Consider the following 27,442-nt stretch of genomic DNA (forward strand, 5'->3'; position numbering starts at 1 on the left):
CTCAGTTTGATATAATTTAGTACTATTAGACATCAAAACTCATGTATTAGATCTAATACATTATAGTTCATTATATTTTTGCTCTGGTTCACACTTACGGCATGGACAAGGCAATCTCAACTCCCAGGTCTTCAAGCAGCTCAGAGAAGAATTCAAACTGATACATCTCCTCGATCACACACTTTTTCTGCATCGGGGAGCAAACATTGATTACAGGGCATTCAATATCCCATGGCCACAGGCATCATACTGTTTACCAGCGAGGTGTGCAGAGGGCTGGGCTGCTGCCTGAGGAGAGCCAAGATTCTCCTCACCGCTGCAGGTGAGGCGTCTGCCCTGAAACGCTGCTGTAAGACTGGGCAGCTCACACCGAGGCCCAACATCCCAAGACTCCTGATCATAAGTATCACAAACAAATTCAAAAAGATGAACACACTAATACACACAGCATGTCTGAGAACCCGTGTCCTCTACAGTGGACATTTTTTTTGGGGGTTACACATTTTCTAAAAAAGTTATGAAAAACACAACACTGGTTCTCAGGTGGTTGTAAAATCAGGTAAAGGGATTTTACACTTGTACCTTGGTTTTCAGTTTTAGTACGATTTTGTTCTAGGCAAAACTTTTCGCCCCAAAAAGTTTTGGTTTTGTTACGATTAAACAAAGTTTGGTGACTTAGTCTCAGGCTTTATTCATTGAGAATGGCTCCAGAACAACTCACCATCGAGGCAAATAAAGTTGTAGTAAACAGCAATAGTCCAATCAAAGTTAATGAGAGCTTAAAAGTCTGTGCTTACATGGTGTCACTGAACGCACCACACTGTTATGGTAAGTCTATCACGTACCCTCATTATTCTTCTTTGTTTTGTATAATTTCCTGTTTGTGCTCTTATTTTCTTGGTTACACTTCCTTTGTTGGCATGTCAAGCAGATACTTTACTGCTGTTGTGACAATTACTATGGTCAGCTAGATAAAAAAAATTAAAATACGGATAGTAGTATCATTAGCCCAGAATCCTAATGGTCCTCAATTAGGAACCCTCCATCCATCCATTTTCTACCGCTTGTCCCGTTCGGGGTCGCGGGGGTGCTGGAGCCTATCTCAGCTGCATTCCGGCGGAAGGTGGGGTACACCCTGAACAAGTCGCCACCTCATCGCAGGGTCAACACAGATAGACAGACAACATTCACACTCACATTCACACACTAGGGCCAATTTAGTGTTGCCAATCAACCTATCCCCAGGTGCATGTCTTTGGAGGTGGGAGGAAGCCGGAGTACCCGGAGGAAACCCACGCAGTTACGAGGAGAACATGCAAACTCCACACAGAAAGATCCTGAGCGCAGGATCGAACCCAGGACCTTCTTATTGTGAGGGAACAGTTACCAAAAAATACTGGTAACGAGACATTCAAAGGGCTTTATACTCCAGCACGGATTTGTTGTTTGTACATGGTAATAGTGTTTTTTTTTCCCTGCTGCATGCTTTAATTTGCCTGCTTCATTTTTAATAAAATGTGTTTTACCTGTGCGTCGATATACCTTTCTCTGCCTCCTGGGGTCACACCAACAACTAAGATGCACGGCCATGAAAACATCTAGCAAACAATCAATGGGACGTCCATCCATCCATCCATTTTTTACCGCTTGTCCATTTTTGGGGACGTGGGGGGGGTCACTGGAGCCTATCTTAGCTGCATTCGGGCGGAAGGCGGGGGACACCCTGGACAAGTCGCCGCCTCATCACAGGGCCAACACAGATAGACAGACAACATTCACACTCACATTCACACACTAGGGCCAATTTAGTGTTGCCAATCAAGCTATCCCCAGGTGCATGTCTTTGGAGGTGGGAGGAAGCCGGAGTACCCGGAGGGAACCCACGCAGTCACGGGGAGAACATGCAAACTCCACACAGAAAGATCCTGAGCGCAGGGTCGAACCCCAGACCTTCGTATTGTGAGGCAGATGCACTAACCCCTCTACCACCGTGCTGCCCTCAATGGGATATAATATTTTTATTTAATGTTTATTTTGTAATAATTATAATAATGGATTAGATTTATATAGCGCTTTTCTAGACACTCAAAGTGCTGCACAGAGAAGTGAGAACCCATCATTCATTCACTCCACATCCACACCTGGTGGTGGTAAGCTACATTTGTAGCCACAGCTGCCCTGGGGTAGACTGACAGAAGCGTATCCTTTGTATGCGTCATTTGTATGTATTTTACTTGTTTTTCTGCATGAAAAACTACAATTATTAAGTGTTTTGTGTTAATGTTTGTTGGAGTCTTGAACGGATTCTTTGGATTCACATTATTTCTTATGATAAAAAATAGTTTTCATGCATTTCAGATTATTTGGAATGGATCAATAAAGAACCAAGACACATTTGATCGAAAGATCGACTTACAGGAACTCTTCTTCTATAAAGTCTGGTTTACGGTCCAGTGCCACTTTAAATATCGCTTGGGCCTGAAGAAAAACAAAGAAACATGAAAAACAATCACACACCATGCAGTGTCGATTGTCAGGCCACTTTAAAGAGACAATTGAAATCTGACATAAGCACACTTCTTGTCTTTCCTGCTCACAGGCAAGTCATTTTCCACCACCATTGACATGAACTTATTCACAGCTGCTTTACAATGTAAACATTCAGTGACTATATACACACAGGCACGCCAGATCATGAAAAACTTACAGAATATTCCATGAGAAGGTGCAGGTCAGCAGGTCAAGACAGCATTTTTTTGATTTTGTATCAGTTAGTAGTAAATAGTACAAGGATAATACAAAACCCAAAACCAGTGAAGTTGTGTAAATCGTAAATAAAAACAGAATACAATGATTTGCAAATCCTTTTCAACTGACTGCAAAGACAAGATACTTAACGTTCGAACTGGAACTGTTATTTTTTGCAAATATTAGCTCATTTGGAATTAGATGCCTGCAACATGTTTCAAAAAAGTTGGCACAACTGGCAAAGAAGACTGAGAAAGTTGAGGAATGCTCATCAAACACTTATTTGGAACATCCCACAGGTGAACAGGCTAATTGGGAGCAGGTGGGTGCCATGATTGGGTATAAAAGCAGCTTCCATGAAATGCTCAGTCATTCACAAACAAGGATGGGGCGAGGGTCACCACTTTGTGAACAAATGCGTGAGCAAATTGTCCAACAGTTTAAGAACAACATTTCTCAACCAGCTATTGCAAGGAATTTAAGGATTTCACCATCCACGGTTCGTAATATCATCAAAAGGTTCAGAGAATCTGGATAAATCACTGCATGTAAGCGATGATATTACGGACCTTCGATCCCTCAGGCGGTACTTCATCAAAAAGCGACATCAGTGTGTAAAGGATATCACCACATGGGCTCAGGAACACTTCAGAAAACCACTGTCAGTAACTACAGTTGGTCGCTACATCTGTAAGTGCAAGTTAAAACTCTACTATGCAAAGCCATTTATCAACAACACCCAGAAATGCCGGCTTCGCTGGGCCCGAGCTCATCTAAGATGGACTGATGCAAAGTGTTCTGTGCCTGACGAGTTTTTAGAAACTGTGGACGTTGTATCCTCCGGAACATAGAGGGAAATAACCACTTGTTATAGGCGCAAAGTTCAAAAGCCAACATCTGTGATGGTATGGGGGTGTATTAGTGCCCAAGGCATGGGTCACTTACCCATCTGTGAAGGCACCATTAATGCTGAAAGGTAATTACAGGTTTTGGAGCCATCCAAGCAACGTTATCATGGACGTTCCTGCTTATTTCAGCAAGAAAATGCCAGGCCACGTGTTACAACAGTCTGGCTTCATAGTAAAAGAGTGTGGGTACTAGACTGGCCTGCCTGTAGTCCAGACCTGTCTCCCATTGAAAATGTGTGGCGCATTATGAAGCCTAAAATACCACAACGGAGACCCCCGGACTGTTGAACAACTTAAGCTGGACATCAAGCAAGAATGGGAAAGAATTCCACATGAAAAGCTTCAAAAATAGGTCTCCTCAGTTCCCAAACGTTCACTGAGTGTTGTTAAAAGGAAAGGCCATGTAACACAGTGGTAAAAATGCCCCAGTGCCAACTTTTTTGCAATGTGTGCTGCCATTAAATTCTAAGTTAATGATTATTTGCAAAAATAAATTAAGTTTCTCAGTTGGAACATTAAATATCTTGTCTTTGCAGTCTATTCAATTGAATATAAGTTGAAAAGGATTTGCAAATCATTGTATTCTGTTTTTATTTACCATTTACACAATGTGCCAATTTCACTGGTTTTGGGTTTTGTACAAGGGCAGTGCAAGTAAGTGAATAAAGATGATGTGTGTGAAACCTGCTGCGTGTTCCAAGGTTTAGTGGAAGCGGTGGAGATGTTATCCACCAGCAGGTGTGTCCTGTGCAGGATACTGAGCAGAGGAGTGCAACAGAGCAGAGGCTCAACGTCATCCAACCAGTAGACCACATCAGGAAATCCCTGGTTAAAATATAGATGAATCATACATTTGCATGACAAATAGGATCAGTCGCTGTGATATCTTATTTCAGAGGGCACAAAACAATGAACATACTATAGCACCTAAAGGCTTCATCAGTTCATGCAGCTCTCGTCTGACGGGATGGTGCCGGATCCAAGTATTAATCCTCAAAAGGTGACAAGAAGGGTTCCGCACTTTTGTGGTGCAAGTGGACAGTCGTTAAGATACAACGTTGTGAGGCCAACGACAGCCATTTTGTACCACACTACCTCAGAGGATAAATACTTTTGCAGAGATAGAATATGTTTTTTTTTTAGGCACAATGTGCAATCTGCCAGGTTGAGGGTGGTGCTAGTCATGTGTGCACGGGTGGGGCAGTGGGATTGCATCATTAGAAAGTGTTTAAGCAGTGTGCATTCACCCGTTTAGGAGAATAAATAGGATACAGGAAGTATTGGGTAGGCTATACTTTATTTGATCGCTACGCTATTATACAACCTACATTATTAGATGCCACATGCTGCATGAATGCTGTGACCGAGTGTCTTAATAAAATCAATATACAAAACCAGGGATGTCCGATAATGGCTTTTTTGCCGATATTCAATATTCCGATATTGTCCAACTCTTAATTACCGATACCGATATATACAGTCGTGGAATTAACATATTATTATGCCTAATTTGGACAACCAGGTATGGTGAAAATAAGGTCCTTTATAAAAAAAATTATTTAAATAAAATAAATAAATTAAAAACATTTTCTTGAATAAAAAAGAAAGCAAAACAATATAAAAACAGTTACATAGAAACTAGTACACTGCAAAAAGTCAGTGTTCAAAAACGAGAAAAAAAAAATACAAAAATTAGGGGTATTTTATTTGAAATATGCAAAATTATCTGCCAATAGAACAAGAAAATGTGGCTTGTCAAGACTTTCTAAAACAAGTAAAATTAGCTAACCTCAATTAACCCAAAAATACCTTAAAATAAGTATATTTTCACTAATAACAAGTGCACTTTTCTTGATAGAAAAAAAAAAGGAACCTTTTTGCTCAATATGTTGAAAAATATTCTTAAATTAAGTAAATGCAAGTGCCATTATCTTGACATAATGATATGCGCTCTGCATTACATTTCTTGAAACCAGCAAACTTATACGAAAAACTAATTTATTGTTCTTAATGGAAAGGCAACAAGGCAACCGCTTGTTACTCTCGGGGTCTCCATCGATAACATGACATCATCGCGCCAAGTGCGTGCTCTTTCAGTCAATTAGTGTGCAAGTAATACATACATATATATATATATATATATATATATATATATATATATATATATATATACATACAGCCCAGCCCCTGGCCAAACTTGTTTTAATTGTAATTTTGAGGAATTTATCTGAATGTGCATGAACTATTTCTGTTCAAAATGGTTTGAAATGTCAAATGTTAAATGTTTAAATATTAACTGTCAGTTTACTGAACTGTGCCAACTGTACTACTATATGAGTACGTATTTTCTATTGTTTCATTGAAAATAAAACAGCAAAGTCAATTTGGCTGTCATCTGTTTTAATATGAGACACAATTTTGTCAAAGTCATGATTTGTTTGTTCATGCTTCAAATAAGAAATTATTACTTTAAAAAAGTAGTTTTATACTTGTGAGTGTTGATGACACAGCTTTGAAACAGTTGATATTCTAGTTTCAAGCATGTTTTACTCAATATAGGTCATCAAATCTCAGCAACAAGCTGAAATATCTTACTGAGATCATTTAGGAGCAGAACACTTAAAACAAGTAAAACACTCTAACATAAAATCTGCTTAGTGAAAATAATTATCTTATCAGACAGAAAATAAGCAAATATCACCCTTATTTGAGATATTTCATCTTACTTAGATTTCTGTTTTTGCAGTGTAATTAATGAAAATGAGTCAAATTAACTGTTAAAGGTTAGTACTATTAATGGACCAGCAGCACGCACAATCATGTGTGCTTACGGACTGTATCCCTTGCAGACTGTATTGATATATATTGATATATAATGTAGGAACCAGAATATTAATAACAGAAATAAACAACCCTTTTGTGTGAATGAGTGTAAATGGGGGAGGGAGTTTTTTTGGGTTGGTGCACTAATTGTAAGTGTATCTTGTGTTTTTTTATGTTGATTTAATAAAAAAAACACGATTACGATAATAAAAAAAAAAACGATACCGATCATTTCCGATATTACATTTTAAAGCATTTATCGGCCGATATCGGCAGGCCGATATTATCGGACATCTCTATACAAAACCCAAAACCAGTGAAGTTGGCACGTTGTGTAAATCGTGAATAAAAACAGAATACAATGACTTGCAAATCCTTTTCAACTTATATTCAATTGAATAGACTGCAAAGACAAGATATTTAACGTTCGAACTGGTAAACTTTGTTATTTTTTGCAAATATTAGCTCATTTGGAATTTCATGCCTGCAACATGTTTCAAAAAAGTTGGCACAAGTGGCAAAAAAGACTGAGAAAGTTGAGGAATGCTCATCAAACACTTATTTGGAACATCCCACAGGTAAACAGGCTAATTGGGAACAGGTGGGTGTCATGATTGGGTGTAAAAGCAGCTTCCATGAAATGCTCAGTCATTCACAAACAAGGATGGGGTGAGGGTCACCACTTTGTGAACAAATGCGTGAGCAATTTGTCGAACAGTTTAACAACAATATTTCTCAAAGAGCTATTACAAGGAATTTAGGGATTTCACTGTGGACGTTGCGTCCTCCGGACCAAAGAGGAAAAAAAATACCCGGACTGTTATAGGCGCAAAGTTTAAAAGTCAGCATCTGTGATGGTATAGAGGTGTATTAGTGCCCAAGGCATGGGTAACTTACACATCTGTGAAGGCACCATTAATGCTGAAAGGTACATACAGGTTTTGGAGCAACATATGTTGCTATCCAAGCAAGGTCTTTTTCATGAACGCCCCTGCTTATTTCAGCAAGACAATGCCAAGCCACATTCTGCGCGTGTTACAATAGCGTGGCTTTGTAGTAAAAGAGTGCGGGTACTAGACTGGCCTGCCTGTAGTCCAGACTTGTCTCCCATTGAAAATGTGTGGCACATTATGAAGTGTAAAATACCACAATGGAGACCCCGTACTGTTGAACAACTTAAGCTGTACATCAGGCAAGAATGGGAAAGCTTCAAAAATTGGTCAAAAATTGCCCAAACATTTACAGAGTGTTGTTAAAAGGAAAGGCCATGTAACACAGTGGTAAAAATGCCCCTGTGCCAACTTTTTTTGCAATGTGTTGCTGCCATTAAATTCTAAGTTAATGATTATTTGCACAAAAAAAAATTTAGTTTCTCAGTCCGAACATTAAATATCTTGTCTTTGCAGTCTATTTAATCGAATATAAGTTAAAAAGGATTTACAAATCAATGTATTCTGTTTTTATTTACGAATTACACAAAGTGCCAACTTCACTGGTTTTGGGTTACGTAAAAAAAAGCCTTGGAACCGGCACCATCCTCTCAGACTAGAGCTGTCCTACCTAGTCTTTTAACAAGAACTGATGAGAGGTAAAAAATTATTTTCAGACAATAAAAATCTTGATTCAATGTCCTGAGAAAACTATGACTTGGGTGAGTAAGAATATTCACAGGATATAGCACACATTTGAAAAATACGTCTCCTATAATACCCAAAGTTTGGTGGAGATGGCATTTGCTTGTGGCGGACGCAGGCCTGTTGCATGCTGGGCCATGTCGGGGAGGGATGACAGCAGCCGGTCTGACGTCAGCATCAGCAGCGTCTCCGTCCTCACACCCACAGTGAGAGAGCCCAGCTCCTGCAGGCGGCCGAGAGGGCTCAGCTAGATGTGCGGGCAGAGGTCATGGGGGTCAGGGCAAACACCAACAGTACCGCTCTAGGAATTTTTATTTTGCAAAAAAACATACAATGTTGATTGATGATAACTTGTCAACAATGACGAAAGCCTGCAAAGCATACAGAAGCAAATATTAGCAAAAGTGTTTCATGCAAGACTGAACAGCTTCCATGTGGGATTTTAATACAAGAGGTGGACAGATCAAGCCAAATGTTGTTAGTGATGATACCAAAAGGTAGTATCGGTATTGGAACGATACTCGCTTTATGTAATCGATGTTTTTCAGTTCAGACTAAATCAGATGCATAACTTCTTCAATATTCAAACAAAATACAGCATATATACAGAATATATTTATATCGGGGGGTGTCCAAAAATGTTCCACTGTGAGTTGTACACTGAAAAATAAAAGTATTTATCACTTTCCAAACCAATATTATTAAACAATTGCCTATGCATTTGATTATTATTTTTTAATTTTTTTTTTCCCAAACAAATTGCTGGAAAAACTGTGTTTTTTTAAAATATAAGTCAGGTTTTTCATTTTTTTCATGTATTTATTTATTTCAGGCAGTGACATAAAAAAAAGTACAAAATTGATAACACATAATAATATAAATGTATATAGTGTAAAATGTAATGTATAGTATGTAATGCATGATTGTCCAGTTGACAAGCGGATATTAAAGTACCGGGTATCTATTTTAATTTTTCAAAATATACTGTAAATTTGAAATATGTGTTATAAAGTACCAATGACAGTCACACACACACTAGGTGTGGTGAGATTATCCTCTGCATTTGACCCATCACCCTCACCCCCTGGGAGGTGAGGGGAGCAGTGAGCAGCAGCGGTGCCCGCGCCCGGGAATTATTTTTGGTGATTTAACCCCCAATTCCAACCCTTGATGCTGAGTACCAAGCAGGGAGGTAATGGGTCCCATTTTTATAGTCTTTGGTATGACTCGGCCGGGGTTTGAACTCACGACCTACCAATCTCAGGGCGGACATTCTAACCACTTACGAATGTGAGTGTGAATGGTTGTTTGTCTATATGTGCTCTGTGATTGGCTGGTGACCAGTCTAGGGTGTATACCCCGCCTCTCGCACAAAGTCAGCTGAGATAGGCTCCAGCTAAAGCACTAAAAACTGGCCTGTGAAATACAAGTTTACTAACTTTTCAACACATTTTTACTATCTTTATAATACATTTTACCCCACATCTGCAGTCCCCTCCAAGGTTTCTCATTGTATCCCATTGGGTTGAGTTTTTTCTTGCCCTGATGTGGGATCTGGGATGTCGTTGTGCAGCCCTTTGAGACACTTGTGATTGAGGGCTATATAAATAAAGTTTGATTGATTTATTGAAATGCCTTTTACTGTATTGTATGCAATTTACTGCATATAATTATATGCCTTTTAAACTTTCATAGCTTACACCTAAAGAACTAATAAGTTGAGTAAGAAAGATAAAGTACTTTATTGACGTACATTATTTGCAGGCTTTTAAGGGCCACATAAAACGACGCGGAGGGTCAGAAAAACACCCTGAATGTCAGCTTTTTGATATTAGTGTAACAATTTCAACTTTTTCTCATTAAATTACACCTGTTAGCTCTTTTATTCATCTCTTTGTGGGTTTTTTTGCACTAGTATTTTTAGAAAAAAATTGCTGAAGGCCACACTTTGGACACCTCTGATTTATAGTGTCATCAATTCGGGGATTGTCACAAACGTTTAACACCGGCCCGCGAACAGGTTTTATCTGGCCCGTTTGCTAAGTATAATAATGAGCTGAAATTTTTGAACAAAAGAAACTGCTGTTCTAAATGTGTCCACTAGATGTCGCAATAGCAATGATTTGGATTTTTGTAGATGATGCTACATATGTAAAAAAACAAAAAACAAAACACATGATGGTAGTGCAACAGTCGAGAAAATGATCAAACTACATGAATAACATACTGTAATTTGATTTTGATATTATTTTTTTATCTTGATGGATTGAAAATTAACACCAATGAGTTGACTGATGAACATTATCACATAATTTATTCAGAAATTATAAATAACGACACTATTAACCGCAAATGTTTTTTGTTCTATTTTTAAACAAAAACAAAAAAACAAATTATTTTTGAACAAAAACAATCCGAAGTTGTCTTTATTTTTAAGTTATCGTGCCGGAGTAGATTTTTCTCCATGTGGCCACCGATCTAAAATGAGTTTGACACCCCTGGTTTAACATCTTTGGAAGGATGTCCTCAGTTGTGCTTGAACTTGTGACAGGTTTGTGGGTTAATCCACTCCACTATGGTCTGCATGCAAGGCCAAGACAGCAGTCAATAAGTGAGAACCCCTTTGAGATAACAGCTGTGGGGGCAACAAAACTCTTCCCCTCTTCTGCCACCTCAGCGGTCAGGACTTCTCCCTGCTTGTCAGCTGTTCCTCACCTGTTGGCAGTGCACCAGAGCGTGTGACAAGCAGAGCCTTGTGGAGGACAATTGACCTGAATTTAAAAAAGGGTCGACTAGAAAAACAGAAATCCATCTGCATGGATCAGTATACTTTGATGGTTTTGATAACCATATGTCTTACGGCAGGGGTTCTTAACCTTTTTGACCTTGGGGCCCAACTTTTGCACTACAGAGGAGCCCGGGACACACTCACTTATCAACCCTGAATTAGTAATCTTACTCTTGATTTTAATCCTATTCAAAATATACAGTACAGGCCAAAGGTTTGGACACACCTTCTCATTCAATGGGTTTTCTTTGTTTTCATGACTATTTACATTGTAGATTGTCACTGAAGGCATCAAAACTATGAATGAACACATGTGGAGTTATGTACTTAACAAAAAAAGGTGAACTAGCTGAAAACATGTTTTATATTCTAGTTTCTTCAAAATAGCCACTCTTTACTCTGATTACTGCTTTGCACATCTTGGTATTCTCTTAATGAGCTTCAAGAGGTAGTCGCCTGAAAGGGTTTTCACTTCACAGGTATCATAGTTGTGATGCCTTCAGTGACAAACTACAATGTAAATAGTCATGAAAATAAAGAAAACGCATTGCAATGAAAAGGTGTGTCCAAACGTTTGGCCTGTACTGTATATCTAACCTACTTACAGTTTACAAAAAAATATTGTCAAATGACATGAAACCATCTCATTTACATTTACATACATAAACATAATCACAAAGACTATTATTTATTTAACACTTAAACCTTAGGCCTAGGTCAGGCTGATTAGAAAACAATATATATACTGCATAAGAAGGGACTCATAAATAACTGACGAAAAATAAATGTATGTTTTGCTCAAATAAATTATTAATGAATATGTTTCTTAAAGAAACCGTCAGTAAATGTAAAATGCAAATGAAAATACAGTATCACTACATTTTGTGCTTAAGAAACATCTTCTGTTTGTATGAGATTGTCATTACTGCCACAGGTGGTGGAAAAGTGTATTACAACTGAGAACACTGTCTTATGGTACTGTAAGTTGTGTGCACTGGTCTACCTGTGCAGGACTGAAAGACACCGTTTTGAGGGCAGGGAGGGCTGCAAGGAGCTGCGATGGTGTGAGTCCCTGCAGGAACGTGGCCCCCAGGGCGGGCAGCAGGTGGGCAATACCTGCCAGTTTGTCGGGACTGAGTGAAGACGGGAGTGTCAGCTCGGTGCTGTTCAGTAAAAAACTGGAGGTCTGGAAGAGAACATGAGAGCAACATCTATGACAACTTAATGATGAATGCATTTTAGAGACACAAAACACTGAGGGCCGCCCGTATTTATGTTGCAGTTCCTACCAAGTGACTGGGCAAGCTAAGTCCGTCACGAGTGCAGTTCATAATGACGTCCCAGATGACCTTGAAGGCCTCGCTGCTTTTGTATGCCAGGAGGTCACTTGGCTCTGCCAGGCATGAGAGATTACCTAACCTAAAATCAGAAACACAGTCTTTGAATATCCATTCATTCATCCATTTGCTATACTGCTTGCCCTCTTTAGAGTCGCGGGTGAGCAGAAGACTTCTGGAGACACCTGGACAGGTCGTCAGTCAATCACAGGACACAAGTAATAATTATTGCAGAGAATTTTGTAGGATGTATTTTGACGTCATTGTTTGTTGATATACAGTGCATCCGGAAAGTATTCACAGCGCTTCACTTTTTCTCCATTAAGTTATGCTACAGCCTTTTTCCAAAATGGAATAAATTAATGTTTGTCCTCAAAATTCTACAGACAATACTCCATAATGACAATGTGAAAAATGTCATGGGGTGTGCACAATCAGCTGCTCCTTCGTCTGCACGTGCCACAGGACACGCCCATACACACTCTGCTTCTGCTGCCACACACCAGCACAGCTGTGCGCAATCATCAACCGACACACCTGCTGCTGATGACATCACTCCTCATAAAAGCCAGCGTGTCCAGAGAACCAACGCTGGAACGTAGTCTCTGCTTGCAGTAAGCTTTCGTCTCTGGCTCCTCACCTTTGTTTGCTCGCTCCTTGTGACCTTCAACCCTTGTGCTCATTTGTCTCTTGTTTTCCCCAGTATTCCCTCCGTCGCCTTGGAAGTGAGCAGTGCGCCTCACTTCTCTGGACCCCTCTGGATTCTGATTTGCCTCCCTCGATCCTCGATCCCCACTTTGGACTTGGACCTCTGGACGCCCCTCTCAGCCCCACGGACCCCCGCTTGTTTCACGGACTCCCCTACCTGCCTCGCCCTACTGAACTGGTCACCTTCTCACTCAACACGCACTTACAACAACCACTGGTAAATATTCATTGTAACACTTCACATAGTCCTGCAAACATACACAGTAGCATACACACTCCACCACATCATCAAGCTCTAAATAAACTATTGAGCTTATTCTTGTTGCTGTGTCGTCTCCTTCCCCGTCGAACATAACAGTACGTTCCAGCCATGTCGGAACCGGACGGCACAAGCAGACCCAAGTCCGCGTCCTTTCCTCGACCCCCCACGGCTCCTAACCTCACGGCCATGCACGCTGAGATTCAGGCCCACCACGCTCGATTTTCGAGCCTAGGGAACAAGCTTGATGTCTCCTTCGCTAGCCTGCTGGCTAGACTGGAAAGCCTTAGTCCAAGCCCTGCTCCTCCACCTGTGCCGAATTACAGTGCTCCGGCAGCCGCCACCTCCTGGAGCCCCTCAAACCCCCGGGAACCCAAGATCTCCAGCCCCAGTCCCTTTGAGGGGGATTTTGAACCTTGTCGAGGTTTTTTGGTTCAGTGTGAACTCATTTTTAAGCACCAACCATCTCGCTATTCTTCTGATGGAGCGAAGATTGCATTTGTGTTTTCATTACTCTCTGGACAGGCTCTCAAGTGGGCCACCGCAGCAGTAGACAAGACTTTGGGGCTGAGCACCAACTATGCTGCTTTTCGAGCGGAGTTCCAGGCTGTGTTCGATCACCCCGTGGACGGGGGGGATGCTGCTTCACGACTGCACTCCATCCGACAGGGTTCCCGCTCGGTTGCGGCCTACACTCTTGAGTTCCGCACTCTGGCGGCCGACAGCGAGTGGGGAGACAAGGCACTCCAGAGTGCATTCAGGAGAGGACTGAGTGACGAAATCAAGGACGGTTTGCTGAGAGACCGACCTACTTCGTGTCGAGCCCTCATCGACCTGGCCCTCTTATTTGACCAAAGACTCAGTGAACGAGCAGCAGAGAGAGCGCAGGCTGCTGCTAGTTTTCCAGCTAGCTCATCTCCGAGACCCAAGTTTCGACCTGTCGACCACGCCGCCGTGTTTCGGCCTACACCTCCGTACATGCCAGCAGCAACTGTGGAACCCATGCAGTTGGGCAGGTCACGCCTAGAGGCAGCAGAGAGGGAAAGGAGATTCAGGCAGCATCTCTGCCTCTACTGCGGACTGGCTGGTCACCCCATCCGGAGCTGCCCGGCTGGTCACCCCATCCGGAGCTGCCCGACGAGGCCAAAAGACCAGGCTCGCCACCAAGGGGGTTCCTGGTGAGCCACACAACTGTTCCCCAAATCAAGAGAGACCCAGGCATTCTCTTTCCTGCATCCCTGTCATGGAGCTCTAGGACTCTGACCGTGGGGGCCTACCTGGATTCAGGAGCAGACGAAAGTTTCATGGATCACGAGTTTGCTCGCCAAGCAGGAATAACCCTCATTCCACTGGAGACTTTCCTGCCGGCACAAGCTCTGGATGGACATCCCCTCGGTCCCATCAAGCACCGCACCGAACCCCTGTCTCTGACCCTCTCGGGGAATCACACCGAGACCATCAGCCTCTGGGTGCTCGACGCTCCCGTCGCCCCGCTTGTCCTCGGGCGATCTTGGCTTCGACAGCACGACCCTCACATATCCTGGTCCACGGGCAAGGTCCTTGCATGGAGCACTGCCTGCCACGCTAACTGCCTAAGGTTGGCAGTTCCCCCAGCCTGCAGAGCCAAGCCCACCTCACCTCCCACTGATCTCTCCTGTGTTCCCGCTGCTTATCATGACCTTTCAGCGGTATCTGACAAGGTACGTGCGCTGTCTCTTCCCCCGCATAGACCTTATGACTGCGCTATCGACCTGATTCCCAACGCTGTCCTTCCCTCCAGCAGACTTTACAATCTGTCTTTACCAGAGAAGAAGGCCATGAAGGACTACATCACTGAATCCCTTGCCTCAGGTATCATCACCCCCTCCAAGTCCCCGGTGGCAGCAGGCTTCTTCTTCGTGGGAAAGGACGGTTCCTTGAGGCCTTGCATTGACTACAGACAATTAAACTGCATTACCATCAAGAATAAATATCCCCTACCCCTGCTGAGCTCCTCTTTTGAGCCCCTTGCTCCTGCCACTATTTTCACCAAGCTTGATCTCCGAAATGCCTATCACCTGGTGCGAATCAAAGAGGGTGATGAATGGAAAACGGCCTTCAACACCCATCTCGGACACTTCGAGTACAGGGTGATGCCATTCGGCCTTACTAATGCACCGGCTGTTTTCCAGGCCCTCGTCAATGATGTTTTACGGGACATGTTGGACCATTTCGTTGTCGTGTACCTTGATGACATTTTGATTTTTTCCCAGAACCTGCAGGAGCACCAACGACATGTCCGCCTGGTCCTCCAACGCCTGCTGGAGAACAGATTGTTCGTCAAAGCAGAAAAGTGTGAGTTTCACGCACCTTCAGTGGGATTCTTGGGTTTTGTTGTTAAGAAGGGCCACATAAGAGCGGACCCTAAGAAGATTGAGGCGGTACTGGAGTGGCCCCAACCCACCACCCGTACGAAACTAAGATGGTTCCTGGGATTTGCCGGATTTTATCGACGTTTCATCAGGGATTTCAGCAAGGTAGCTGCACCTTTCCACACACTCACTTCTACCAGTATTCCTTTTCTGTGGACCAGGGAGGCCAGTGAGGCTTTTAGTAGATTGAAGAGGAGTTTTGCCTCTGCCCCGGTCCTCGTCCATCCTGACACGGACAACTCCTTCATCGTGGAGGTGGTCGCGTCGGATTCTGGGATTGGAGCAGTGCTCTCCCAATGCTCCCGTAAGGACAATCTTGTACACCCTTGTGCATTCTTTTCTAGGGGCCTCTCTCCAGCTGAACGGAATTACGATGCCGGTAACCGAGAACTACTAGCTGTTCATGAGGCCTTGGCAGAGTGGAGACACTGGTTGGAGGGAGCGAAACACCAGTTTCAGGTCTTGACGGACCATCGCAACCTGCTCCACATTCGTTCCGCCAGGAGGCTTAACGACCGTCAGGCTCGCTGGGCCAATTTTTTTAGCCGTTTTGATCATACGCTCTCGTTTAGGCCAGGCTCCAGGAACACAAAGGCCGACGCCCTCTCCCGGCAGTTCTCGGAGGAGCCAACTTGTTCGCCTACGGCAGAACCCATTCTTCCTCCTGCCCGGATAGTGGGCATGGTCACTTGGGAGGTGGAGGAACAGATAAAAACCGCCCTGCGGTCTAATCCGGCACCAGGTGGCGGCCCGCCCAACAAGCTGTTTGTTCCCCGTGAGTTCCGATCTAAGGTGCTGGATTGGGGGCATTCCAGCATCTTCTCCTGCCATCCGGGGTTTCAACGCTCGCTATCCTTCATCCGACGACGGTTCTGGTGGCCGTCTATGGCTTCAGACACCCGTGAGTTTATCGCCGCTTGTACAACATGCTCCCGCAAAAAAGCTTCCCACAGACCTCCAGCGGGCCTCCTGTGCCCACTACCTGTCCCCGGCCGTCCCTGGTCCCACATCGCATTGGACTTCGTGACAGGATTCCCAGTGTCCCGAGGTAACACTACTATCCTTACCATTGTCGATCGATTCTCGAAGGCTGCACATTTTGTTCCCCTCCCCAAGCTTCCCTCCTCCTCAGAGACTGCTGACCTCCTTGCTCTACACATTGTAAAACAACACGGTATCCCGGTGGATATTGTTTCAGATCATGGTCCCCAGTTCACTTCCCGGGTGTGGCAATCGTTTTGCAAGGGGATTGGGGCTACGGTCAGTCTCACCTCTGGGTATCATCCCCAGAGCAACGGTCAAGCGGAGAGGGCCAACCAATGCGTGGAGACCATGTTGCGTTGTGTTGCCGCTCGCCAGCCTGCCTCCTGGAGCAAGTACTTGCCATGGGTCGAGTATGCTTATAACTCCATGAAGAGCTCGGCCACCGGCATATCTCCCTTTCAGTGTTCCCTAGGATATCAGCCTCCTATGTTTTCCCAACAGGAGGTCGAAGCAGCAGTTCCGTCCACTCGAGCCCACATCAAACGCTGCCATAACATTTGGAGGACCGCCCGGGATGCACTCTTGAAAGCCTCCGAAAGGATGCGCCATAGTGCTAACAGGCGCCGCATCCCGGCACCATCATACCAACCTGGACAACAGGTGATGTTACGCGCCAAGGACCTCCATCTCCAGGTACCCTCCCGGAAATTGGCACCTCAATATGTCGGGCCTTTTTCTGTGGAGGCCATTATCAATCCTGCCTCCATTAGACTGTCTCTCCCGCCTTCTCTTAAGAGGCATCCCATGTTCCATGTGTCACAGATCAAACCTGTAGCAGAGAGCTCTTTTTCACCCCCTTCCCCTCCCCCTCCCCCACCCTCTCCTAGGATCCTCGAGAGTGGTGACCCAGTATGGTCAGTCAAGGAGATCCTCAGGGTTCTTCGGCAAGGTAGGGGACTAGTGTACCTAGTAGACTGGGAGGGCTATGGACCAGAGGACCGATCATGGGTACCGGCCTCCTATCTTGCGGACCCCTCTCTGTTGGAGGATTTCTACCGGGCTCACCCTGAGACTCCCCGTAGCTCGTCAGGAGCCTCGCATAAGGAGAGGGGTACTGTCATGGGGCGTGCACAATCAACTGCTCCTTCGTCTGCATGTGCCACAGGACACGCCCATACACACTCTGCTTCTGCTGCCACACACCAGCACAGCTGTGCGCAATCATCAACCGACACACCTGCTGCTGATGACATCACTCCTCATAAAAGCCAGCGTGTCCAGAGAACCAACGCTGGAACGTAGTCTCTGCTTGCAGTAAGCTTTCGTCTCTGGCTCCTCACCTTTGTTTGCTCGCTCCTTGTGACCTTCGACCCTTGTGCTCATTTGTCTCTTGTTTTCCCCAGTATTCCCTCCGTCACCTTGGAAGTGAGCAGTGCGCCTCACTTCTCTGGACCCCTCTGGATTCTGATTTGCCTCCCTCGATCCTCGACCCCCACTTTGGACTTGGACCTCTGGACGCCCCTCTCAGCCCCACGGACCCCCGCTTGTTTCACAGACTCCCCTACCTGCCTCGCCCTACTGAACTGGTCACCTTCTCACTCAACACGCACTTACAACAACCACTGGTAAATATTCATTGTAACGCTTCACATAGTCCTGCAAACATACACAGTAGCATACACACTCCACCACATCATCAAGCTCTAAATAAACTATTGAGCTTATTCTTGTTGCTGTGTCGTCTCCTTCCCCGTCGAACATAACAAAAAAATTAAACTAAACAATCACATGTACATATTGACAGTATTTGCCCAATACTTTGTTGATGCACCTTTGACATTAATTACACGATGCCGCAAGCTTTGCACACCTAGCTTTAGGCGGTTTCAACCATTCCTCTTTGCATCACCTCTCAAGCTCCATCAGGTTGGATGGGAAGCGTTGGTTTTTATACAGGATGTCTCCGTACATTGCTACATTCATCTTTCCCTCTATCCTGCCTCACAGTTCTTGCCGCCGAAACACATCCCCACAGCATGATGCTGCCACCACCATGGTGTTGGCCTGGTAATACAGTTTTTTACATTTGCTTACACACAATTTTACTAACTGTGTGTCTTTTTTCAAAAGGATTTACACACTTTTCCAAACACAACATTAAATGTTCTTAATTCCTAGATTATTGGCATAAGGACAAACACTTCGGTCAAAACATATGCCCATTCATCAAAATAAAGCAAGCATTTGTAAAAATGCAGTTTTATTGTCATCTCACTCACACAGACTTCAAATGATAAGACACTATTGGAGTGAGTTACCCAGAACAGTGATAAATACAAAACACATTTGTAAAAACCCTTATTTTACTATAAGAAATCACATGTTTGGGGCATTTTGCACGACCTTTTTAGCATATGTGATGAATGATTACTGTAACTTGACAACATATGTGGGCAAATCCATAGCAATCGTCATTGTTTACTTTGAAGTGGGCCTATACGTAAGGACCTAAAGAGAAAGTAAAACTATCCTCTAATCTTTTCAAGAAGTGCTCAACAATGATGCTGCAAACTGAAAATGTGTATTTTTTTACCAGTCAGGTAAAGTAACATATCACAGTAGTCAACAATGGTATGCAGTACAAATTAAAATCTGAGACAAATAAGAAGGTTTGAAAAACAATCTGGAGATAAAGATGTGTGTATCACAATCCTAGTGTGTGCGTAAAGTGTGAAAACGTGTGTATAACAATCGTTATCTGTGTGCAAGATGGGAAGGTGTGTGTAAAGCATTGTGTGTAATATTTCGCAAAAACTGTTAAGCAGAGTCTATGCCTAATATTAGGCACATCTGCACAGTGGTTTTGTTTACTGTGTGTAGACTTTTGTTAACTGTGTGAACATTTAAAGGCCTACTGAAATGAAATTGTTTTATTTAAACGGGGATAGCAAATCCATTCTATGTGTCATACTTGATCATTTCGCGATATTGCCATATTTTTGCTGAAAGGATTTAGTAGAGAACATCGACGATAAAGTTGCAACTTTTGGTCACTGATTAAAAAAAAGCCTTGCCTGTACCGGAAGTAGCGTGACGTCAACAGTTGAAAGGCTCCTCACATTTTCCTATTGTTTTCAATGCAGCTAGAGCGATTCGGACCGAGAAAGCGACGATTACCCCATTAATTTGAGCGAGGATGAAAGATTTGTGGATGAAGCACGTTAGAGTGAAGGACTAGAATGCAGTGCAAGACATATCTTTTTTCGCTCTGACCGTAACTTAGGTACAAGCTGGCTCATTGGATTCCACACTCTCTCCTTTTTCTATTGTGGATCACGGATTTGTATTTTAAACCACCTCGGATACTATATCCTCTTGAAAATGAGAGTCGAGAACGCGAAATGGACATTCACAGTGACTTTTATCTCCACGACAATACATCGGCGAAGCTCTTAGCTACTGAGCTAACGTGATAGCATCGGACTCAAATGCAGATAGAAACAAAATAAATAAATCCCCGACTGGAAGGATAGACAGAAAATCAACAATACTATTAAACCATGTACATGTAACTACACGGTTAATGCTTTCCAGCCTGGCGAAGGTTAACAATGCTGTTGCTAACGACGCCATTGAAGCAAACTTAGCAACGGGACCTCACAGAGCTATGCTAAAAACATTAGCAATCCACCTACACCAGCCAGCCCTCATCTGCTCATCAACACCCGTGCTCACCTTCGTTCCAGCGATCGACGGTGTGCCGAAGGACTTCACCCGATCACAGATACGGTCGGCGAGACAGAGGAAATTAAAGGCCTACTGAAACCCACTACTACCGACCACGCAGTCTGATAGTTTATATATCAATGATGAAATCTTAACATTATAACACATGCCAATACGGCCGGGTTAACTCATAAAGTGACATTTTAAATTTGCCGCTAAACTTCCGGTTCGAAACGCCTCTGAGGATGACGTATGCGCGTGACGTAAACCGGCGAACACGGGTATGCCTTCCACATTGAAGCCAATACGAAAAAGCTCTGTTTTCATTTCATAATTCCACAGTATTCTGGACATCTGTGTTCGTGAATCTGTTTCAATCATGTTCATTGCATTATGGAGAAGGAAGCCGAGCAAGCAAAGAAGAAAGTTGTCGGTGCGAAATGGACGTATTTTTCGAACGTAGTCAGCCACAACAGTACACAGCCGGCGCTTCTTTGTTTACATTCCCGAAAGATGCAGTCAAGATGGAAGAACTCGGATAACAGAGACTCTAACCAGGAGGACTTTTGACTTGGATACACAGACGCCTGTAGAGAACTGGGACAACACAGACTCTTACCAGGATTACTTTGATTTGGATGACAAAGACGCAGACGTGCTACTGTGAGTATGCAGCTTTGGCTTTTTTTTGCGTATGTACGTAACTTTTTTTTAAATATATAAGCTTTATGAACCTTGGGTTAGGTGAACGGTCTTTTGGGCTGAGTGATTGTGTGTGTTGATCATGTGTTTGAATTGTATTGGCGTGTTCTATGGAGCTAGGAGCTAGCAGAGGAGCTAGGAGCTAGCATAACACGTACCGTACCGTACGTGCGCGTCACGTACGTAACTTTTTAAAAATATATAAGCGTTATGAACCTTGGGTTAGGTGAACGGTCTTTTGGGCTGAGTGATTGTGTGTGTTGATCAGGTGTTTGAATTGTATTGGCGTGTTCTATGGAGCTAGGAGCTAGCAGAGGAGCTAGGAGCTAGCATAACAAACACGCAGGTGTTATTATGCAGGATTAATTTGTGGCATATTAAATATAAGCCTGGTTGTGTTGTGGCTAATAGAGTATATATATGTCTTGTGTTTATTTACTGTTGTAGTCATTCCCAGCTGAATATCAGGTACCGTGAGTATGCAGCCTTGGCTGCTAAACATTCGATAACTTGACCGTATGTGCGCGTCACGTACGTAACTTTTTAAAAATATATAAGCTTTATGAACCTTGGGTTAGGTAAACGGTCTTTTGGGCTGAGTGATTGTGTGTGTTGATCAGGTGTTTGAATTGTATTGGCGTGTTCTATGGAGCTAGGAGCTAGCAGAGGAGCTAGGAGCTAGCATAACAAACACGCAGGTGTTTTTATGCAGGATTAATTTGTGGCATATTAAATATAAGCCTGGTTGTGTTGTGGCTAATAGAGTATATATATGTCTTGTGTTTATTTACTGTTGTAGTCATTCCCAGCTGAATATCAGGTCACCCCCGGCTCTCACAGCATCTTCCCTATCTGAATAGCTTCAACTCCCCACTAGTCCTTCACTTGCACTTTACTCATCCACAAATCTTTCATCCTCGCTCAAATTAATGGGGAAATTGTCGCTTTCTCGGTCCGAATCTCTCTCACTTCATGCGGCCATCATTGTAAACAATAGGGAACTTTGCGTATATGTTCAACTGACTACGTCACGCTACTTCCGGTAGGGGCAAGCCTTTTTTTTATCAGATACCAAAAGTTGCAATCTTTATCGTCGTTGTTCTATACTAAATCCTTTCAGCAAAAATATGGCAATATCGCGAAATGATCAAGTATGACACATAGAATAGATCTGCTATCCCCGTTTAAATAAAAAAAATTCATTTCAGTAGGCCTTTAAGGTGAGTTCGGCGGCTAGCACGTCTGCTATCCATCTCTGTCCTCCTGGTTGTGTTGCTGTAGTCCGCCGCTAATACACCGATCCCACCCACAACTTTCTTCTTTGCAGTCTCCATTGTTCATTAAACAAATTGCAAAAGATTCACCAACACAGATGTCCAGAATACTGTGGAATTTTGAGATGAAAACAGAGTTTTTTGTAAAGGATTCAATGTGTCCGCATACTTCCCGTTTCAACGATTGACGTCACGCGCACACGTCATCATACATAGACATTTTCAACCGGAAGTTTAGCGGGAAATTTAAAATTGCACTTTATAAGTTAACCCGGCCGTATTGGCATGTGTTGCAATGTTAAGATTTCATCATTGATATATAAACTATCAGACTGCGTGGTCGGTAGTAGTGGGTTTCAGTAGGCCTTTAACATTTAGTGTGAAAGCAATTAGAAAAAACTGTAAGCGGTGCCTGGTTTCCTCCAAACAAGACGCCTGGCATTCACACCAAAGAGTTCAATCTTTGTCCCATCAGACCAGAGAACTTTGTTTCTTATGGTCTCAGAGTGTTCCAGCGGCTTTTTGGCATTTTTTTTTAGTAAGAAATGGCTTCCATCTGCCCATTATACCATACAGGCCTGATTGGTGGATTACTGCTGAGATGGTTGATGCCAAAGGTGCATCAACAAAGTACTGAGCAAATGCTGTAAATACTTATGTACCAGTGAATTTATTTATTTTTAATAAATTACAACATTTTGAAAAAAAAAAATATCACATTGTCATTATGGGGTGTTGTCTTTAGAACTTTGAGGACAAAAATGAATGTATTCCATTTTGGAATTAGGCTGCGACAAAGGACAATGTGGAAAAAGTGAAGCAGTGTGAATACCCGAAGTTCAACAAGATGATGAACAGCACCCATTAATGTGTGACAAATTACATAAGTGGCTATTTTTAACTCAGCAATTTATCTTGTTTTTTGGTATATGATAAGTTAAACTTGCACAAATGGCAGGATGCCCTTGAGACATTTTCCAAAGGCAGGTCGGATTCACTCTTTTAGTGCTCTCTTTTTCTCCTGTTATAATATTTTTCTTAAAATGCATATATTCAAATTTTGTAGTTATATTTTTTTTTACATTTTACCCCCTTATTGCCACTGACTCTCACTCTGTCTGATCACTTGTCACTTGCTCCGGTGTAATTGCACATGTTTCATTTGCGTGAGTGTTTGGGGGCGTGTCAGGTCGACCGGGGCGCGCAAACCAGAAAACGCGTGTAGAAAGGACAAATTAACTACCGATGCGTTTGGGTTGTGCTTTATTGTGAGAAGAACAGAAAAGCCCGAAGCCCAAATAATCCACCACAAATTCAAAAACAAGCCTAAAACCTTGCAAACTGTGACTCAGACCAACTTCTGGTTCCTTTCTATAGCTGTAGCTCGCTCTCAAAAGTGCACAGATGCTCCATCTTAAATGAATGGTTAAGATGGACAAACATTTTTCAAGTATAAAACGTACACCGAGAATGTCTGCAACGTGTGGACAACAGAGCAGACAGCGGGAAATAAGGACGAATTTGGTGGTGTTTCTTTCTATGGTTATAATAATTACTAGTTTTATGTATAATTGGGTTTAGACCAGGGGTATTAAACTTACGGCCCGCGGGCCGGTTCAGGCCCGCGAACAGGTTTTATCCGGCCCGCGGTATGAGTTTGCTAAGTATAAAAATGAGCCGGAATTTTTGAATAAAAGAAACTGCTGTTCTAAATGTGTCCACTAGATGTCGCAATATCAATTATTTGTATCTTTGTAGATTATGCTATGTATATAAAAAAGATAAATCACATGATGTTAGTGCACCAGTTGAGGAAAATGAGCAAACTACATAAATAACATCCTGTAATTTCATTTTGATATTATTTTTGTATCTTGATAGATTGAAATATTAACACCAACGAAGCGGTAGAAAATGCATGGATGGATGGCTTGAGTTGATTGATGAACATTGTCACATAATTTATTCAGAAAGAATAAATAACGATAAATAAAGATAGAATACCATTAACCACAACATGTAAGTGTAAAAAAAACAAAAAAACATTATGATTTGTACATTTTCAGAATGTGCTTGTTCTATTTTTAAACAAAGAAAACAATCTGAAGTTGTCTTTATTTTTAAGTTATCGTGCCGTGATTTTACCTGTCCGGCCCACTTGGGAGTAGATTTTTCTCCATGTGGTCCCCGATCTAAAATGAGTTTGACATCCCTGGTTTAGACGTATTTATATATATAGTACAGGCCAAAAGTTTGGACACACCTTCTCATTTCAATGCCTTTTCTTTATTTTCATGACTATATACAATGTAGATTGTCACTGAAAGCATCAAAACTATGACACCTGTGAAGTGAAAACCCATTCAGTTGATTACCTCTTGAAGCTCATCGAGAGAATGCCAAGAGTATGCAAAACAGTAATCAGAGCAAAGGGTGGCTATTTTGAAGAAACTAAAATATAAAACATGTTTTCAGCTAGTTCACCTTTTTTTGTTAAGTACATAAACTTGTGGCCTGTACTGTATGTATATATATATATATATATATATATATATATATATATATATATATATATATATATATATATATATATATATATATATATATATATATATATATATATATACAATACTAATTAAACATAATAATATATTATAATACATACATACATAAAATATACATAAAATACATATATACTGTTGGAAGCAGATCAGAATCATATCCATATTTAAGTGTTACTTCTTTCTAAACTCCTATAGTCATATAAAGAATAGCTAGTATTCTTCCTTCTTTAGTGTCTCATAGTAAGGTGTTGGCCTTCTAGATTGGAATGTGTCAGAGTAGAGATAACTCGGAGTAGTCTAAACAAAGCAAGTGGGGGCGAGGGACAGAGGGAAGATCACGGGACTTCCGGGGGTTTGAGGGGAGACCGATCTGGACCGGGCTGGGGAACGCTGGTGTGCTGGATTGGTCTCAGTTTGTCCTCTAAGCTTGGAGAATAAACCACAAAATACCAATTACTGCCTGTTGATTGAATATAAACATCAGCGTATTGCCATAAAAAGAATCTGGGAGAGACTAGCAATTTGAATTCCCCATTGGAGGAATGCTGGTCAACGCAACAATTTGGGGGCTTCGTCCGAGATGGCACGCTGTTGATTGATGACTTCTTGCAATCTTCTGGACAGACTCAATTGGCCAATTCAAGGTAAGCATAACCTTTCTTTTTAGATAAAATCTGCGTTAGGAGTCTGTCCTGAAGTCTGTAAGTCAAACACTGTTTTGTAATCCCAGGCACAGAGTGGTGATTTTGATAGATTGATTGCATTTTTGCCGAGCCTGCCATTGCATTAAAATTGTAAATAAGTGGTCAACTTACGCCATTGTGTCTCGATTACCGTGACGGGCAGTTTCATTGACGAGTAAACTAATAGTTGGGTGTGGCTCACCCTGGGTAGTTGGTCACCGCCTAAAAGAGTAACAGGTTAAAGGCCCTCGTATGATATGGAGGTTAGAGGCCTGCATATTGTACGATAAATTTAACGGGGTTAAAGGCCGCCGTATGGTTTGGGGTTTAAAGGCCTTCAGGGGTTCGAGGCCCCTGAAAAAAAAAAAAATAGACACAATGGCCAAGGAGTGTGACAGACAAGAATGTGATGGCGGCTGGGGAAAATGTGATGAATCATTACTGTTTGATGATCAATTGAATGTACGGTTGTCGACAATGGAATTAGCAGGTATAGTTTAAAAAGAAAAAAAAGAGAACGTTCCTTGAAAGGGTTAAGAGGGAGTTTACAATACTCGAAAAGTCGTGAACTCAAACGTCTGGTAAAATAAAATTTAAAAAAAGTAACTGGAAGTTTTATGGTAAAGTGAAACGCAGAGAGTGTGTGTGAGCGGGAGTGCTTACGCGTGCTCATGTGTGTGTGTGCTGCTGAGTGTGAGTTTGTGTGAGCGGGAGTGCTTACGCGTGCTCGTGTGTGTGTGTGCTGCTGAGTGTGAGTGTGTGTGTGTGTGTGTGTGTGTGTGCGCGCTGGTGAAAATGGAACACTCAGGGAGAGAATTTAAGAGTTTGGCGTATGATAAAAGTAAACGGGGATTACGTGGAAAAACGAAATGCAGCAAAAGAAACGATGATTAATGACAGAATGAACTGATTGGTTTTTTGTCTGCCGCGCATGCGCAAGACGATTCAAACGACCCGCCCAGACTTTGACTAGGACACCGCCCCCTACTCCAGTGACAAGAGAAGGAGGTATTAACACGCCCCCTCTAAGATTAATCCTGCTTCCGAAAATTAACCCCTTGTACACGTCTGACCATTTTCTCCGGCAGACATTTTTGACACATGACATTAACACTTTGGACATACTACAATATAAGTCTCTTGCCGATGCATACATGCAAGCCATTGTTGACCTTGCTTTCCCACCTGTACCTCCAGGAGGGAACCTTTGGCCAAACACTTTGGACAAAGTTAACCCTGATATACAAGCTGCCAAAAACAATATATGGCAGGACATTTTATTCATCCCATGCAAAATAGGGCTAATGACAGAGCAACAAGGAAATGACTACTTAAATCACAGATCGCTGAAGATAAAAGGTTAAAAGAACCAAAAGGTCAAAGATCAGCTAGGGTATATTCAGCAGTGGGTGACCTTGCTTTTGAGTTCCAACAGGTGGAGGAAATAATCCTCAACAGACGTGCGGTTGGACTCGGGTGGTGGACAACACGATGCTTCAAAGCCGGTCTGGGGTAGACACTGTTTCGGCTGTGACCAGCCTGGTCACTGGAGTCGTGACTGTCCGAACATTTCCGAACAGGAAAGGTTCCGTCGTGCCAACAAACGAACACAAAGGCGTGTAAGAGGACGCCCACATCAGGAGCCGCAGCAGGAAGTACCGACAGGACCCCTGCTGGACATGAGTGTCAACGGACAATTTTATCAGCCACCCATTCGATTCTGAATGCAGAGGTACCAAAAAAACTGTGTGTTTCCTCTTTAAAGGTCGAAGGCTTCGCTGGGGTCACAAGAAGGTTACCTGTCACCAAAGCACTTCCGGTTCAGATTGCTGGACCTCCTTTACAGACTGTACCCTGACATTCAAATCGCAAAGAAGGAACATTCCTGGTGTT

General features: G+C 42.7%; 1 protein-coding gene across 1 annotated transcript in view; it reads right to left on the bottom strand.

Annotated features, from left to right (window-relative positions):
- strc1 (stereocilin 1) overlaps nucleotides 1-27,442 on the bottom strand; it is a 67,172-nt gene that overhangs the window by 15,357 nt on the left and 24,373 nt on the right. The window contains exons 11-18 of the mRNA XM_062036397.1: nucleotides 12,191-12,320; nucleotides 11,905-12,087; nucleotides 8,446-8,484; nucleotides 8,190-8,360; nucleotides 4,341-4,481; nucleotides 2,417-2,478; nucleotides 258-393; nucleotides 99-187 (exon numbers count right to left, since the gene is read on the bottom strand). Coding sequence (XP_061892381.1) covers nucleotides 99-187; nucleotides 258-393; nucleotides 2,417-2,478; nucleotides 4,341-4,481; nucleotides 8,190-8,360; nucleotides 8,446-8,484; nucleotides 11,905-12,087; nucleotides 12,191-12,320 — 951 coding nt within the window. The remainder of the gene's footprint in view (nucleotides 1-98; nucleotides 188-257; nucleotides 394-2,416; nucleotides 2,479-4,340; nucleotides 4,482-8,189; nucleotides 8,361-8,445; nucleotides 8,485-11,904; nucleotides 12,088-12,190; nucleotides 12,321-27,442) is intronic.

The sequence above is a fragment of the Entelurus aequoreus genome, linkage group LG02 (assembly GCF_033978785.1).
Source record: "Entelurus aequoreus isolate RoL-2023_Sb linkage group LG02, RoL_Eaeq_v1.1, whole genome shotgun sequence".
Taxonomy (NCBI): Eukaryota; Metazoa; Chordata; class Actinopteri; order Syngnathiformes; family Syngnathidae; genus Entelurus; species Entelurus aequoreus.